This window comes from Stigmatopora nigra, chromosome 4 (genome assembly GCF_051989575.1).
Source record: "Stigmatopora nigra isolate UIUO_SnigA chromosome 4, RoL_Snig_1.1, whole genome shotgun sequence".
Taxonomy (NCBI): domain Eukaryota; kingdom Metazoa; phylum Chordata; class Actinopteri; order Syngnathiformes; family Syngnathidae; genus Stigmatopora; species Stigmatopora nigra.
In genome coordinates, this window is record NC_135511.1 from 14,437,192 (window position 1) to 14,452,250 (window position 15,059).

General features: G+C 38.0%; 1 protein-coding gene across 1 annotated transcript in view; it reads right to left on the reverse strand.

Annotated features, from left to right (window-relative positions):
• The window catches only part of LOC144195634 (semaphorin-4C-like), a 71,269-nt gene that overhangs the window by 12,186 nt on the left and 44,024 nt on the right, over positions 1-15,059 (reverse strand). Inside the window, exons 4-9 of the mRNA XM_077715406.1 lie at positions 5,148-5,302; positions 3,255-3,317; positions 2,374-2,472; positions 2,188-2,284; positions 1,729-1,848; positions 127-278 (exon numbers count right to left, since the gene is read on the reverse strand). Of these exons, the coding sequence (XP_077571532.1) occupies positions 127-278; positions 1,729-1,848; positions 2,188-2,284; positions 2,374-2,472; positions 3,255-3,317; positions 5,148-5,302 (686 nt within the window). The remainder of the gene's footprint in view (positions 1-126; positions 279-1,728; positions 1,849-2,187; positions 2,285-2,373; positions 2,473-3,254; positions 3,318-5,147; positions 5,303-15,059) is intronic.

The following is a 15,059-nucleotide window of genomic DNA, read 5'->3' on the forward strand; positions in this document are numbered from 1 at the left end:
ACCCCTGCGATGTGTTAGGATTTTACTGGTCTGACCCTTTGATGACAAAATGGTCTGAAATTGGCCAAAAAAAGTGTGCTATTGTATTTGGCGCCATCTTTTTTTCTAAGTTGTAGGGTTGTTTACCTTGCAGACACGAGCCACTCTGGCCACATTGAGTTCGGTATCACAGTCCAGCTCCAATGCTCTCTCACTGAAGAAGAAATAGATTTTGTCGTCATCTCCATCCTTACTTCCGCTGCTCTCTCGAACCAATGCCGAAGCCACAAAGTCTGGTTCTGTGCACAAATAAGCAATAGATTAACATTCAGTCTTGCAAACCTGTCATTCATCTCCATTTCTTCTCTTCCATTGATAGCAATGGATTAAATCTCATGTGATATTTCACATATTTACTCTTAAAATGCAACTTTCTTCATGTTCTAAGCCATCTTGACATTTTATTTCACAGTAATCCCCGTTGATTCGATTCTTTTTAACATGAACACAAGCACACAAAAAAAAAATCCTGATTAAATCCTTACTAATGTAAGAATTTGAGATGAGTTTTTGGCTTCATTTGAATGTTTCTTCCATTACCAAATCTTCCTTCTATTGGCTTTTATCCAAGCGTAATGTCTGCCCTCTCATCATAGATTTCACCTGTATTGACCTCATCATCTTTTCTCCTTTCACGTCTTCCCACATTTCTAATTTCGTTTTGCTCAAAAGATAACAAAACGTAACGATGGCCAAGTAGTCAAGCTTTATTTCCCGAATTCATTCTCTCTTGTTATTTGACATTTCAGTCTTTTTCTTTTTTTTAATTAAAATGTGTTCAAAAGGAAACTGGCACTATTGTCAATCTAATCTATTTTACATGATTCATTAATTCCTGCATTAGTGGTGACTTTTGTACCGTTTTAAAAAAAGTATGTTCATGGGATTAAGTGTAATGGCAATCTTTTGTTTCAAGTACTTTCATTTTCTTTAAGGTTTAAAATTGCTACTGAAAAGAGGACTTGCTCGTAATTATCATTTTGGAACATTGGTGGTATGTCAATTAAAAGGTAATATTATACATAATACAATAATATTTGGACTTTTAAAACCCTCTCTGTACTATCATTTAACTCACAGGTGTCAAAGTGGGGGCCCGGGGGCCAAATCTGGCCCGCTGCATCATTTTTTTTGTGGCCCAAAAAAGTAAAGACTTTCTTCCATCTTCGTTTTAGGATCAAATTAAAATGAAGAGTATACATGTATATTAAATTTCCTGATTTTACCCCTTTTAAATCAATAATTGTAATTTTTTTAATCATTTTTTTTCCTGTGCTTTTAGCTCAAAAATCATTTTATAAAATCCTAAAATATATATAAAAAAATCTAAAATAAACATTGTTTTAGATCTATAAAAACAGAATATTCAGGGATTTTAATCCAGTTCTTTTAATCCATTTATTTAAAAAAAATCTAAATATATCTGAAATGGTCCGACCCACGTGAAATGAAGTTGACGTTAATGCGGCTCGCGATCTGACACCATTGATTTAACTCCTGAAAGTGCCCTCTAGTGGCCAGTGAAGTAATTTCCAATTCTGAATTGCGTTCATCCTCCCAATTTCATATTCGTATTATTGTTCTTTTCATCAGATTCAATCTGCGATGTGCCAAATCCGCGATAATCAATCCGCAAAATAGCGAGGTATTACTGTAGTATTAAAAATGCGTATTTCTTAACATACTTACCATTGAGCCAAGCAGGCAAGTATTCAGTCTTCATACTATAATGCTGTTGTCCCAAATTCCTTTGTATAACTGGCTCGGTCCCCAAGAAGTTGTTGAGAGTGGCAGAGTAGAGCTCTTTGTCTGTACCAACATAAAAAAAATCTCAGTTTAAATCAAACGCCAGCTAAAATAACGAAGGCCAAGAGTCCATTGAGGGAGAACAAATGAGTAATGGGTGTCTGTAGGCTCACTTAAACCGCAAACTTGCGATTGAATGCGGCATGCAAAGTCAAATTGGACTCTAGGACTCCCTGCGCAACAGTGTGGCAACCAAAAAAAAGATGGAAAAGCCTGCAGGGGTATTTTGCGGATATTTTGATCTATGCTTTATGCTACTGTTTGCACTGTAAATCTGTCCATTAGTTCCTCAAGTCAAAACACAGCTGAGATGGAAGCACACACACACACATGGTGACTCACCTACTATTAGGCCAGTATGGCCTTTGGCGGGGTCATATGGACATTTGCCTTTGCCATCTTCGAGATAAGCGTTGTTGAGAGTGAAATAATCTGCATTCTGTAATATGTATACACAAAAAAAATGATAAAAATAGCTTTTTAAATGTTTTTTTTTCACATTTCTACAAAATTATAAATCTTTCTTACCACATAGGTGCATTTAGGTTGAAATGCATAGGTGCCACATGTGTACAAGTGTGTATGGTTGTAGGTCTGCAGGAAGCGAATGTAGTTGAAGCACTCAGTCTAAAAAGTCATAAAAAAAATAGTGAGAACTAACATCAATGGATGCATAATTGTAAAAGTAACATTTATTTTTTTGCACCAAAACTTGCAGAAGGGAGATGTTGCTTGTAAAAAGTAAAAGTACAAAACACAGCAAGTATTTTTGCATATATAAATTTGTGTAATGTGAGTATTTGACGATACATTTTCTTCTGTGCAGGGAAGGACAATAATGTAATACTTCTACTGTGGAAGTTAATATTTTCGCAATAGTACTAAAAGCATCAAAGCAATATCTGTATTTTTATGATTCGTACATTATTGATTCTTATTTTGACAATTTGTGCAATCAGTGAGGATGAGAATAGAATGTGGGAGGCAATTTAAGGAGAAAAAACATATTTAAAATATACCCTAGGTAAGGATAGTACCATTCAATAGTTATTATAAGAATAAAAGCTATAAATGAGGATGTATTGTACATATTTTGGTGGCTTTGTGTGATGAATAAAGCGTGACTGGAAGAAACTATTCGGTTAGCGTCTCATTTTAAATGCAGACGGTATACTCAGATGGAATCAATATACTATTATTGGGGAGAGGCAACAACAACAACAACAAAAAAATGCTTTTTGCATCAAACCACTATATGAGTTGTTGCTTTTAGTGTGCCTGAAAAAAAGCACTGCAAGATAGCCTAATGTCATGACAGAAAAGTTGCCAGTTTGGAATAACTTTGCTTATAAAAACCTGAAAAAAACAACAAAAATATTATGCTATTCTTGTATAAAGGCAGTGCCTACCTGGTTACTTTTCCCCTTGATGACACACTCCCTTTTCTTGTCTATTGGAGCAGGCCAGTCAATCTGCAAGCAAGTGAGGGGAAAACATGACATTTTCATTTAAATATGGTTAAAATGTGATATATTATCTTATATTATTATGAAACATGACTGACGGTATATTAGGTATTTTAGTAGGCATAAATATGACTGATAAACGCAATTGTATTCACAAAAGGAAAAATGATTGGGTAATTGAAAGGAAGACCCGTTTTAAGGAAACGTGTATAGCTGGCGGCCATATTACGTAGGGCAACCTGCTTTTGGAAACTAGATTTCGATAAATACACATTTTGCAGCACGTTATTTCTTAGTACTACCCGATATTGATCATTTTAGTGCCATGTTGTTACATATAGTACTAGGATCTACTTCTACTTTATTATTATTAAAGGTTAGATGTCAATAATAGTAAAAAAATTCAAGTTCGTATTTTCACAACTATAAGGCGCACCACATTAGAAGGCGCACCGCACCCTCAATGAATGACATATTTAATTTTTTTCCATATATAAGGCGCACTGTATTATAAGGCGCCCTGTCTATTTTGGAGAAAATTCCAGACTTTTAAGTGCGCCTTATAGTCGTGAAAATCCGGTAAATCAACTTAAAATGTGAGATTTTGCGCCCTCAATGTGTGAACCAGTTTATAAATTTAAACACAATACCTCTCTAGAACTAACTTTTCTTTACACAAACATGAATAAGTAGCCTCATTAGTCCTGCACGTTTGGCCACAGCTCTTGGCAGCCACGGAAATACAACAAATGACGGGCGCAATCTATCAAAGGGCTAATCAGTTGAACCAAAGAAAACTGGAAGATAACTCCAGTCCATAAAAGGTGTGCTGAACAATGCCAAATTGTATTTCAAATTCTGAATGATAAGCAGATGGCGATGGGGGGCAAAACTTTGGCATCGTTCCACGACGTTCCACACTGGTGAGATGTTAACAGGTGGCCCTTATCTTTACGGCAAAATTCATAAACCACAACATCCTGCGCTTGTATGATGCGACTCCATCGGTGCGTGTATATAATAACTTCTCGGTATTATAAACCAGGTAATAATCCTAAAAAAACTGCTGCCGGATGCTCATTATACCGTCAAAACTTGCTGGAATGTATTGATCACAATACAGGTCAACTATTGACGACCTGGCTGCAAACTAGATTGAATTTAAAGGGTCTTCATCACTGCTCTGAATACGTACGTAATGGCATTTCAAAACAATTACCAGAGAGTGTATTTCTTCAAGATGAGATCCAGGTATTAAAATCCCCGGCCAATACAACAGGATGTAATAAGCGCATGATAAAACAGAGCCAAAAGTATGAGCAATTTGCATTTCTTTCTTCTACGTCTGCCAAAAATAGCCCACATTATAATTTTAATATATATCTACTCTCTAAGACTATTACTGAAGGAGGCTTATGCCAAAGCTATGCCAAATAAATTTTAAATAAAGCAATCGCTCAGATAGAAAAAAAGTAATATAATTGAATCTCATTATTTCCTATTGAACTTGACAAAAACTTTTGCCATTGGATGAAAAAGTTTCAGCTAAAATAGTCTACAATAACCTTGTACAGCCCACATTTTTGAAAAGTATTCTGAGTCCTATCATCATAATTACCATAACATCACTTGTCCTAAATCTAAGACTTAAATAGGGCAAATGAAAAATTAGAGAGAAACGCAGTAATAGCAGAACAGGTCACATTCTTGTACTTCAATAATCATTTGTTTTGGATTTTAGAGGTGAAATGAAGCACTGATTCCATCTGTTTGCCTTTTGTCGTTCACCAAATATACAAGCTAATCCTTTAAAAGCGGTGTAAGTGTGTTTGTTACCTGTGGCCTAAGCTGTCTGCTGATATCGTTGGGGTCCAAGGCAAAAAGTGCTTCGCGTGCGCCCACGTATAAAACTCTCTCGTGGTCCGACAGCGTCAGCAAGCTGTAGTTGAAGACTCCTTGGATGCTGAACCTGGCCATGCTGTCCAAAACATCTGGATGACAGCAAAATGAAGAATATTGGAGATTAATATTAGTGCTGGTAGCATTTTATAGCAAGATTTTAATGGTTGAAACTTTGACTTGTCCCAGTTTAGTCATAGCAATGGGTGTTAGGACGTTTGGTCGCCGCTCTTTTGGTCGCCGGACTTTTGGTCGCCGGACTTTTGGTCGCCGGACTTTTGGTCGCCGGACTTTTGGTCGCCGGACTTTTGGTCGCCGGACTTTTGGTCGCCGGACTTTTGGTCGCCGGACTTTTGGTCGCCGGACTTTTGGTCGCCGGACTTTTGGTCGCCGGGCTTTTGGTCGCCGGACTTTTGGTCCCCAGTCTTTTGGTCACCGGTCAAATAGTGACAAAGACTTTACTGTTAAAGCCAGCTCTCAAAATTATATTCATGAGAGTTTAATATCTAAGAGAGAGAGAGTTTAATATCTAAGTACTGTTTAATATCTAAGTACTGTTTAATATCTAAGTACTGTTTAATATCTAAGTACTGTTTAATATCTAAGTACTGTTTAATATCTAAGTACTGTTTAATATCTAAGTACTGTTTAATATCTAAGTACTGTTTAATATCTAAGTACTGTTTAATATCTAAGTACTGTTTAATATCTAAGTACTGTTTAATATCTAAGTACTGTTTAATATCTAAGTACTGTTTAATATCTAAGTACTGTTTAATATCTAAGTACATTTGACTGCCGACCAAAAGACCGTCGACCAAACGTCCGGTCACATAGTAATGAGGCTGGCATCAACACAAGCTTCCATGTAGCCACAACTTATGCTGTCCACTTAGTTCCATTTCACACACATTTCTTGGTTCTTATGCAACGGACAGATGGAAAATAATTCAGTTTTACAATTCAAACCCACATTATCGTCCACTTGCAATCAACCTACGCTGCCATCATCATAATCATCATTTTATATCAACACATTTAGGATGTCTCACTTTTGGTTTGAGTACAGAAAACATGATAAGCAGGAACCGGGAAACACATTTCCAGTTGCGAGTAAATGATTCTGTAGAATCTATTTACTTACAAACTAAAAAGGGTAAGGGATTTGAGAGAAATATATTAAATAAGTAAGACTTTGAGTGATTGTGTTTTATCTGATTAGCACTTATTATGACCAATGTACAAAATGTTAAACTACTTATGAAGGGTTAAGTGGGCAAACTTTTGGGCCCGGCGGCCACATTGACTTGAAAAATTGGACAGATGGGCCTGGTCAGCACCAGATACGATACATATAAAAAAGGGCATCCGTTAACAGTACATATGAAACATAAACAGGAAAAAAAGGACCAGAGTGGACGCCAGATGGCTGGCCGGTGCAACAAAAAAAGTGCCCAAGGTGACATGACTCACAAAACTTCAGCCACATAGTCATTTTTTTTCAAATGTAACATTCCAACTTGAACAAGTGTATTACAAAATAAACAAGAAGCAATAATGTTGCCATAGAGACAAAAGCCGATTTATATTGATGGTGAAATCCAGCAATGTTACGGTTTCAAAAGCAACCTCCTCCATGATTTTAAAACACTTGCATTGACTTTTTTTTCTTCTTCTTCCCACACTGCAGGGTGCCCCTTGGTGGCAATCTCAAGGATTAAACTAAACCCACAATTGTGTCTTGCATTCAAATGCCATGAATTTGCATATGTAATGTATACGAGGCAACAATAAGGGTGTAATGAACGCTCATTGCCTGTCATGTCTTAGCTTGTCCTCACAATTAAGGAACATAAAGCCTTTTTTTTCTAAAAACAAATGTTTCAGTGTTAAGGTGTTTGTTTACAAGTCTTTGGAATGACATTTTCCCTTCAGAATTTAAATGTTATTTAAGATGATTTAAAGAAAATACCCAAGATGTAATACACGGTCTAAAAGCACATGTGATAAAAACTTGTAAAGACACAATTAGTGGAGATCTTTGGGTATGATTTGTCTTCATTATATGGGATGCAGCTGAAGATCATATTTTAATAAGGAGGTTTTCCAATTTAATAAGACACTATTCAGAGAAATAGCAGGATACTAGCCTTGGAATTATTATAAAAAAATTAAATAAAAAGCAAATTTTGGCTGGGTTTTATTTCGATCTAACAGTACTTTTGAAAGAAGCAATTTTAAAAAGATTAAGAGCTGTAATGCCTTTATCTAACAAGCTTCATTTGATACGGTATTACATTGTTTTCATGGATTTGAAGTTCAAATTTATATCCATTGACAAAACAAATCAATCCTAAAAACAAATGAAAATATCTATTTTCACTAAGGAAAAAAAATAGTTTTCCAATGCAACCATTCTCACGAGAGGGAACAAAAATGTGATTTATGTCATGTCAAATTCAATATGTGACTTTGGCTTAGTTGAGTTACATTGACTTTATTCTTAAATAAAGCCTACTTTTCAACGTATGTCAAAATTAAGAGTTCTTCTGTGATAGACCCACATGATGAACAATCGCCATGCCAACAAGTGTTCCCTCTTACTTTATTCAATTTATTTGACAAGAACGAAATAATCATCTGTAGAAATTTAGATGAAATTCAAAAAAAATCTCAATTCTATAAACATTTTTAAAAGATCCTGCACAAACACTCAAAACCACTTAAATCCAAAGTAGGTCATCTTGGGACACGCTGTTTTTTTTTAATCCAGCTGCCTTTCCATTATAAACCCGACGCAAATGTTTTTTAGCAACGAGAACGGGGTAAAAAAAGAAAAATTTGAACTTGGGAACGTTAGCTTTGGCAAGAAAGATGAGAAGAGTAAAAAAGCGCTTAACAAGGAAGTGGTTGCTGATAAGTAGTGAAGTCAGGTTATTATCTGAGGAGCAGCAGCGTATAAACATTGGGGAGGGGAGGCGTACAAATGAGCCAGAGTGAAGGAGGAGAGAAGCAGCATCCTCGGGGGAGCGCTGAATACATCTGCTGCCATGCTACACCCACGACGCGCACATGCAAACAAAAAGACACACAGTCCTCCGTAGAACCGTTGTTTGGAGTGCCTCGTGACTGAGTAGAACCGCCCAAAATGGATGTTTAACTATCCACCACACCAAAACTGTAATGGGTTCGACGTGACCAAGTGTCACCTAAAAAATGGACACCGGTGGCTCTCATTCAAATATATATGGTCTTTTGGTCACCGGTCTTCTGGTCCCGGTCTTTTGGTCCCCGGTCGTTTGGTCCCCGGTCGTTTGGTCCCCGGTCGTTTGGTCCCCGGTCGTTTGGTCCCCGGTCGTTTGGTCCCCGGTCGTTTGGTCCCCGGTCGTTTGGTCCCCGGTCGTTTGGTCCCCGGTCGTTTGGTCCCCGGTCGTTTGGTCCCAGGTCGTTTGGTCCCCGGTCGTTTGGTCCCCGGTCGTTTGGTCCCCGGTCGTTTGGTCCCCGGTCGTTTGGTCCCCGGTCGTTTGGTCCCCGGTCGTTTGGTCCCCGGTCTTTTGGTCCCCGGTCTTTTGGTCCCCGGTCTTTTGGTCCCCGGTCATTTGGTCCCCGGTCATTTGGTCCCCGGTCGTTTGGTCCCCTGTCGTTTGGTCCCCGGTCGTTTGGTCCCCGGTCGTTTGGTCCCCGGTCGTTTGGTCCCCGGTCGTTTTGTCCCCGGTCGTTTGGTCCCCGGTCGTTTGTTCCCCGGTCGTTTCGTCTCAGATAAAGACTCTCAATTTACATTCTCAATTTACAATCTCAGATTGTAAATTGAGATCATCGGAGTTGACTACACTACAGGTTTTCCTCGAGTTTTGTATATTTAAAAAAAAAGATGGAGACTGGAAGAAATGTATGTACTACAGATTTTCCTCGAGTTTTGTATATTTAAAAAAAGATGGAGACTGGAAGAAATGTATGCTAGTTTAAAACATTAAAAGCAATAGACTGGTCTATTTCAGAAATAGTATTGGTTAATTGCCTTCTCCAATTAAGAAAAATGTTAGAAAACCATTTTTCTTTGCTGGATTTGTCATTTGAGCGACATACAAGTGGAAGGAGCCAATGTTAGAGCAGTTTGAAGCTATCACCCACACACCCTGGCATTTAGCTATTGATTGACATACAAAGTACATGACAGCGAGTCAAATCTCATTTTTTTCCATGCATCCCAACATGTTCAGTGAACCATGTCTTCTACTGAAAAACACAACTGTCTTCAAATCTCTGCTAGAAGCAGGCAACAAATCAGGTAACAACAAAAAAAAACACCCAAAAAGTTTGTCAAAAAGAGATAGCACTAGCTTAGTTTGTGATGTAGTTATCTTTTTTAATGAATAGCAGAGTAAAACTTGAAATATTATCGCCAATTTAGTTTTTTCTCTGCAGAAATGTACTCATTGCAGTTCTATCCCAAACAGACATGATAGCATGTATTTGTGAAAATGCAAAAATATTAAATAAAATACTTATGCTAAGATATTAAAGAGGCTTTCGATTTGAGTTATTTTAATTTTAGCCTTCGAACATTACGCAAGTAGGAACAATCCGCCATTCAAGTACATCCCGATAACTACATTTATAATGACTTTTACAATCAAAGTCGTGAAGAAAGAAAAATGGCGCCTTTTCGCATTGGACCGCAGCATAGTTCCCTTAATTTTAACGCTAAATCGTCTTGAAAAATGATTTGAAGATCATTTCTCTACCAAAACCAGCATTCGTATGTTCACAGGAACAAAAAATTATAATTCTACACAGATGTCTCCCATTTTGTTTTCCTTAAAAGCTGCCGCTGTGAAAGATTGATTTCAACTGGGCAAAAAAGGCTCAATTTAAAAGACAAGAAAGCTCATTTTCACATGAACAGAAGCTGCCTGAAGGTAAAGAATCCATCATTTGATGTTTTAGGGAAATGGTCAATAGCGAGAAATAATGCATCCCATTCAAAAGCAATTTATTGCAAATGTTGAAGGTGAAACCGAAGAGATCTACGTCTGAAAAGGTCTACTTCATACCCTGGATTTTTGCCTGGATCTTTCCTCTACGAGTCTGTCAGTTATAAATATATACACTCACTCCTTATAGCTTCCAACTGTCCAGCCACTCAAACACCAAACTATGATTAAAGGTCTATTTTTAAGGAGAGCTTTGAAGTCGCGACAAACATTGAATGGGAAGCAGAAAGAGACAGACAAGAGCAAGCCAATGACATTTTGGGTGGGAAAATGCCATGAACCTTGAGACAAATGCACCTACAATACTGACAAACTCTCCTCCAAGAGAATACCCCAGTGTAAATATGGCCCCCCCCCCCTCAAAAAATATGAAATAAACACACACAGGGATGCAAACAATTCTCTGTTGCAAAGACGAAAAGTTCACAAGAGCGTCAGGTGAAAGACAGAATGAGAGCATGAGGAAAAAAAATGGAGGTAAGACATGCTCTGACTGTTACTGACTGGGTTTACACAAGAAATACAGTTTAGGGTTGGAATTTATATTCTTAGGTAAATGTTATAAAATCATATTTTTTTACTGCTATTAAGGTTTTATTCTTTACTTATTTACTGCTATCGGGTTAAAAAGCAAAAAAATACCAATCCAAATGAACAATTGGTCAATTGTCAATCGCATTGAGTGAGTTCAATTATGGGCGGGGTCCGCATGCAGCTCGAGAGCCACGTGTTTGCCACCCCTGCGCTACAAAAGCAAAAAAATACCAGTCCAAATGAACAATAGGTTTATTGTCAATGGCATTGAGTGAGTTCAATTATGGGCGGGGTCCGCATGCAGCTCGAGAGCCACGTGTTTGCCACCCCTGCACTATAAAGACTTATCTAGCTAGTATCACACCACTCCATGAGAAATAACGTTCAAGGTTTTATACTCAAGTGTTTTCCGTGTAACCCTCAAAGTGAACCAGTTTGATGGATTTAAAATGGAAAAAAAATACGTTTTTATCCCTTCACACAAGAAAATATTTTTCCAACCGACCTTGCACACCCAAGAAATGCCACTATGCCTTGTAGTGTGAAATCCAAATACAATATGATGAATTGGTGGACGAGTGGTTAGAGTGTCAGCCTCACAATTGGAGACATAGGTTCAAATCCAAGTCGTTCCTGTTTTCCCCAAGCCTATGTGGGTTTTCTCTGGGTACTACAGTTTCCTCCCACATTCCAAAGATATGCATGGTAGGCTGATTGGACACTCTAAATCAGGGGTGTCAAACTCCCTTTGGTCTGCGGGCTGAATACAGCTTTATTTGAGATCAAGCGGGCCGGACTAGTAAACTCATTGCAAAATGACATAGAAGTGACAATAAGCCCACTTTTTTTCCTTTTTATTAGTCACTAATACTAATAATTAGTGCAAAGAATGAGTAAATTATAAGAATTTTCCTTTTACATTATGAACAATATATTATGAACAAGAGAATAACATAAGAACACAAATAAATGTCAATTCATGTTGTTTGCACGTACCAAAACACTAACCCCCCTAGCGGATAATACAAATAGAAAATTCATATTTTTTTTATACAATGCAGCTTTCTTCCCCGGGCCGTACCAAACCACCAGACGGGCCGGATCCGGCCCGCGGGCCGTATGTTTGACACCCCTGCTCTAAATTGACCCTAGGTATGAGAATGAATGGTTGTTTTTGTACTTGTGCCCTGCAATTAATTGGTTGGCCACTAAATTAGGTTGTCCCCCCCGCCTGTGGCCCGAAATCATCTGGGATAGGCTCCAGCACCCCCACCGACCCTAGTGAGGATAAAGCAGTTCAGAAAATGAGATTGAGAATATGATGAATTGACTTTAAAATCACACTTTTGCTCCTTTCGCATCTCTTCTTCCGACTTGAAGGCGACATATAATGGACTATCCTGTTTCTGCACATAAGGCCAATAGTGTTAAATCAGTATATCCATAAAAGCCTTTTAAAACTGCTACAAGGAAGTGCTTTGCATAAGAGCAGCCTAGAGTGGCATTTTCACTTTAATCCACATGCCCACTTGGTCACACATCGGCTCTCGGTAGAGTCGGCGTGACAACAGCGAACACTCCGGGTCGTGACATCTGGTCTTGGCTGTTAATCTGGAGCGACCAATCGCCAAAAGGGGGGGCCGAGGATGAGTGACACTTAACGCAGATAAAGAAGCAGTGATGAATTTTCTGCTTGCCTCTCTTCCTCCTCCTCCTCCTCCTCCCACATCTGTCCTGCCAGTCACGCACAACCTTGCAATGCCTCCTCTGCATCGTTCTCAACTACTCATTACTGTAATTGGAGGCTTTACGAAGATATGGCAGGGACAGAATGCAAGAATAGAGAGGCTGAGAGAAAAAAAGAAGGAGAGAAAGACTTCTTTAAAGTTCACAGGGATGGCCCATTCCACAACCTTTCTTGTTTGTCTCTCACAGTATAGTTGGAATACACCCACCCACCCATCTTTTTTCATGGTGTTATTGGCATGGCTCCTCTTACAAATTTCAGAATGTATTTGCTACTTAATCTTCAAACACAATGTCTCTTGCTTGCCCTCTTTTGGTTTCTTTGCCTTTGTTTAACCCCGGCATCTTGGCATAAGTTTTTTTTTTTTATGTCACTGGACTTTTTCACTGGTTGTTGCTGCCTGTAATTGTGAGTTTGTGTATGGATGAAAACCTAAGAAAGCAAAGTTTGAGTCACCCAAAGAAAACAAGTGTGTATTTTTTGGTCCCGCCTGACCAATGGTTTAATGTGTCGAACATCTAAATTTAATGCATTTGAATCATTGAGTATTAGGATTCAATTCCACTCAATATTATGATTCAATGGCACTAAATGTTATGATTCAATGGCACTAAATGTTATGATTCAATGGCACTAACTATTATGATTCAATGGCACTCAATATTATGATTCAATTGCACTAAATATTATGATTCAATGGCACTCAATATTATGATTCAATGGCATTTAATATTATGATTCAATGGCACTCAATATTATGATTCAATTGCACTAAATATTATGATTCAATTGCACTCAATATTATAATTCAATTGCACTAAACATTATGATTCAATTGCGCCAAACATTATGATTCAATTGCACTTAATATTACGATTCAATTGCACTCAATATTACGATTCAATTGCACAAAATATTACGATTCAATTGCACTAAGTTCCATTATGGCTCCCAAACATCCCCTCCACTGACTTATGTTTGGGTTTACTTAACATTTCTGCTGTTTGCCAATCAATTATGAAAGGCCTATTTGTTATGCAGCAGGGTTTGCATATGTACATGGTGCCCTACTCTAATAAATATTTAATTTTTTTCAATGATTCCTTATGGAAATTTCATCCAAGCAGTTTTTGTCTATCTCTAGGATATAAATAGTTAGGACATCTCTTATATACAATACATAATTCTATAGAATTGACTGGAAAACACATCCATTTCTTGACTAGTTGTTATGGTGATTTTTGAAACATAATTAACACTACCAATCACAAATCTATGATAAATGAACTAAAAACAAATTCTAAACACATTTTTTTGCTCATGGAAACAAAAGGTAAGTGCTACTATGAATGGTTTAAGTTATTTAGAGAAAATTTTAATTTTGAAAGAGCAAAAAACACCAAGGATATATGTTTGCGTGCCAACAGGACACTGCAAATGAAGTTTTTTTTATATATATTTTTTTCTTCATACCCATGTAAGCCTTCTGTAATTGCAGGGAGTGGTGATGAGTGTTGATACGAACAGGAGGGGGGATAAATATTATCTCTGCATGCATCTCAGCTTAGACTTCACTATCAAAATCCCCCCTAAACACCCACCCACCCACGCATACACATAACAACAGACGTACACCCCTTCTGCTCTACCCAAGTGCCCAAATCCTTCATACTGCACGCCTAAGCAGTACACATAAAAACAAAGGCTGATTAGCTACAGGCTAGAATAAAAATTGATTTTTTTTGCATGTCCACGCAAAGATATATATTAAGATAGGCAGCCTGAGTTTTTTTGTCCTTATAAGGCATTGAACGACTGACCTAACCCTCGGTTTTTCTCAAGCTACCTGTCTCACTATCCTGCTTTCTTTCCATTATATATCCACTCTATCACCATCTGGAACCCCGCAAGCCAACCCCGTCTTTCCTTTCCTTGCAGCTTTGTTTTTCCATTTCATCTTGCTCCTTTCTCATTCATCCATATCAGTCATTTACTCTGGTATTGAGCCTGAAAATCTCATTTTTCTTTAACCGAGTGAAGGAATCTCTCATTGGGTAAGATAATCCTGCTAGTTTCCAATATAAATCATATTGTGCCGAGAATCTTTCTGCACTCAAGTGTCAAATCGCGCTAGATGGGTGAGGTGAGGGGGGGGTGACGTGATCTGCTTTCTCTCGAGTTTCGGGACTCGAGACTACATTACAAGTAATGGGAGATCTATTTCCTCCTAATTTCTCCTACCGTATTTTCCCGACTATAAGGCGCACTTAAAAGTCTTAAATTTTCTCCAAAATAGACAGTGCGCCTTATAATCCAGTGCGCCTTATATATGGAAAAATCTGTCATTCATTGAGGGTGCGCCTTATAATGCGGTGCGCCTTATAGTCGTGAAAATACGGTACTTGTTTCAGAAGTAAAGAAGTGAGGATGGGTTCTTCCTCCTGAAGAGTTACTGGAATCTGTGTACCGTAGAAATTTGGCGAGTTCTGACCAAAAAAGCAAGAAGACGTATGACAAAATTTCACAAACCATTGACGGTCTATGGATTGGTTAGACCAGATCCAAGACCAGAGA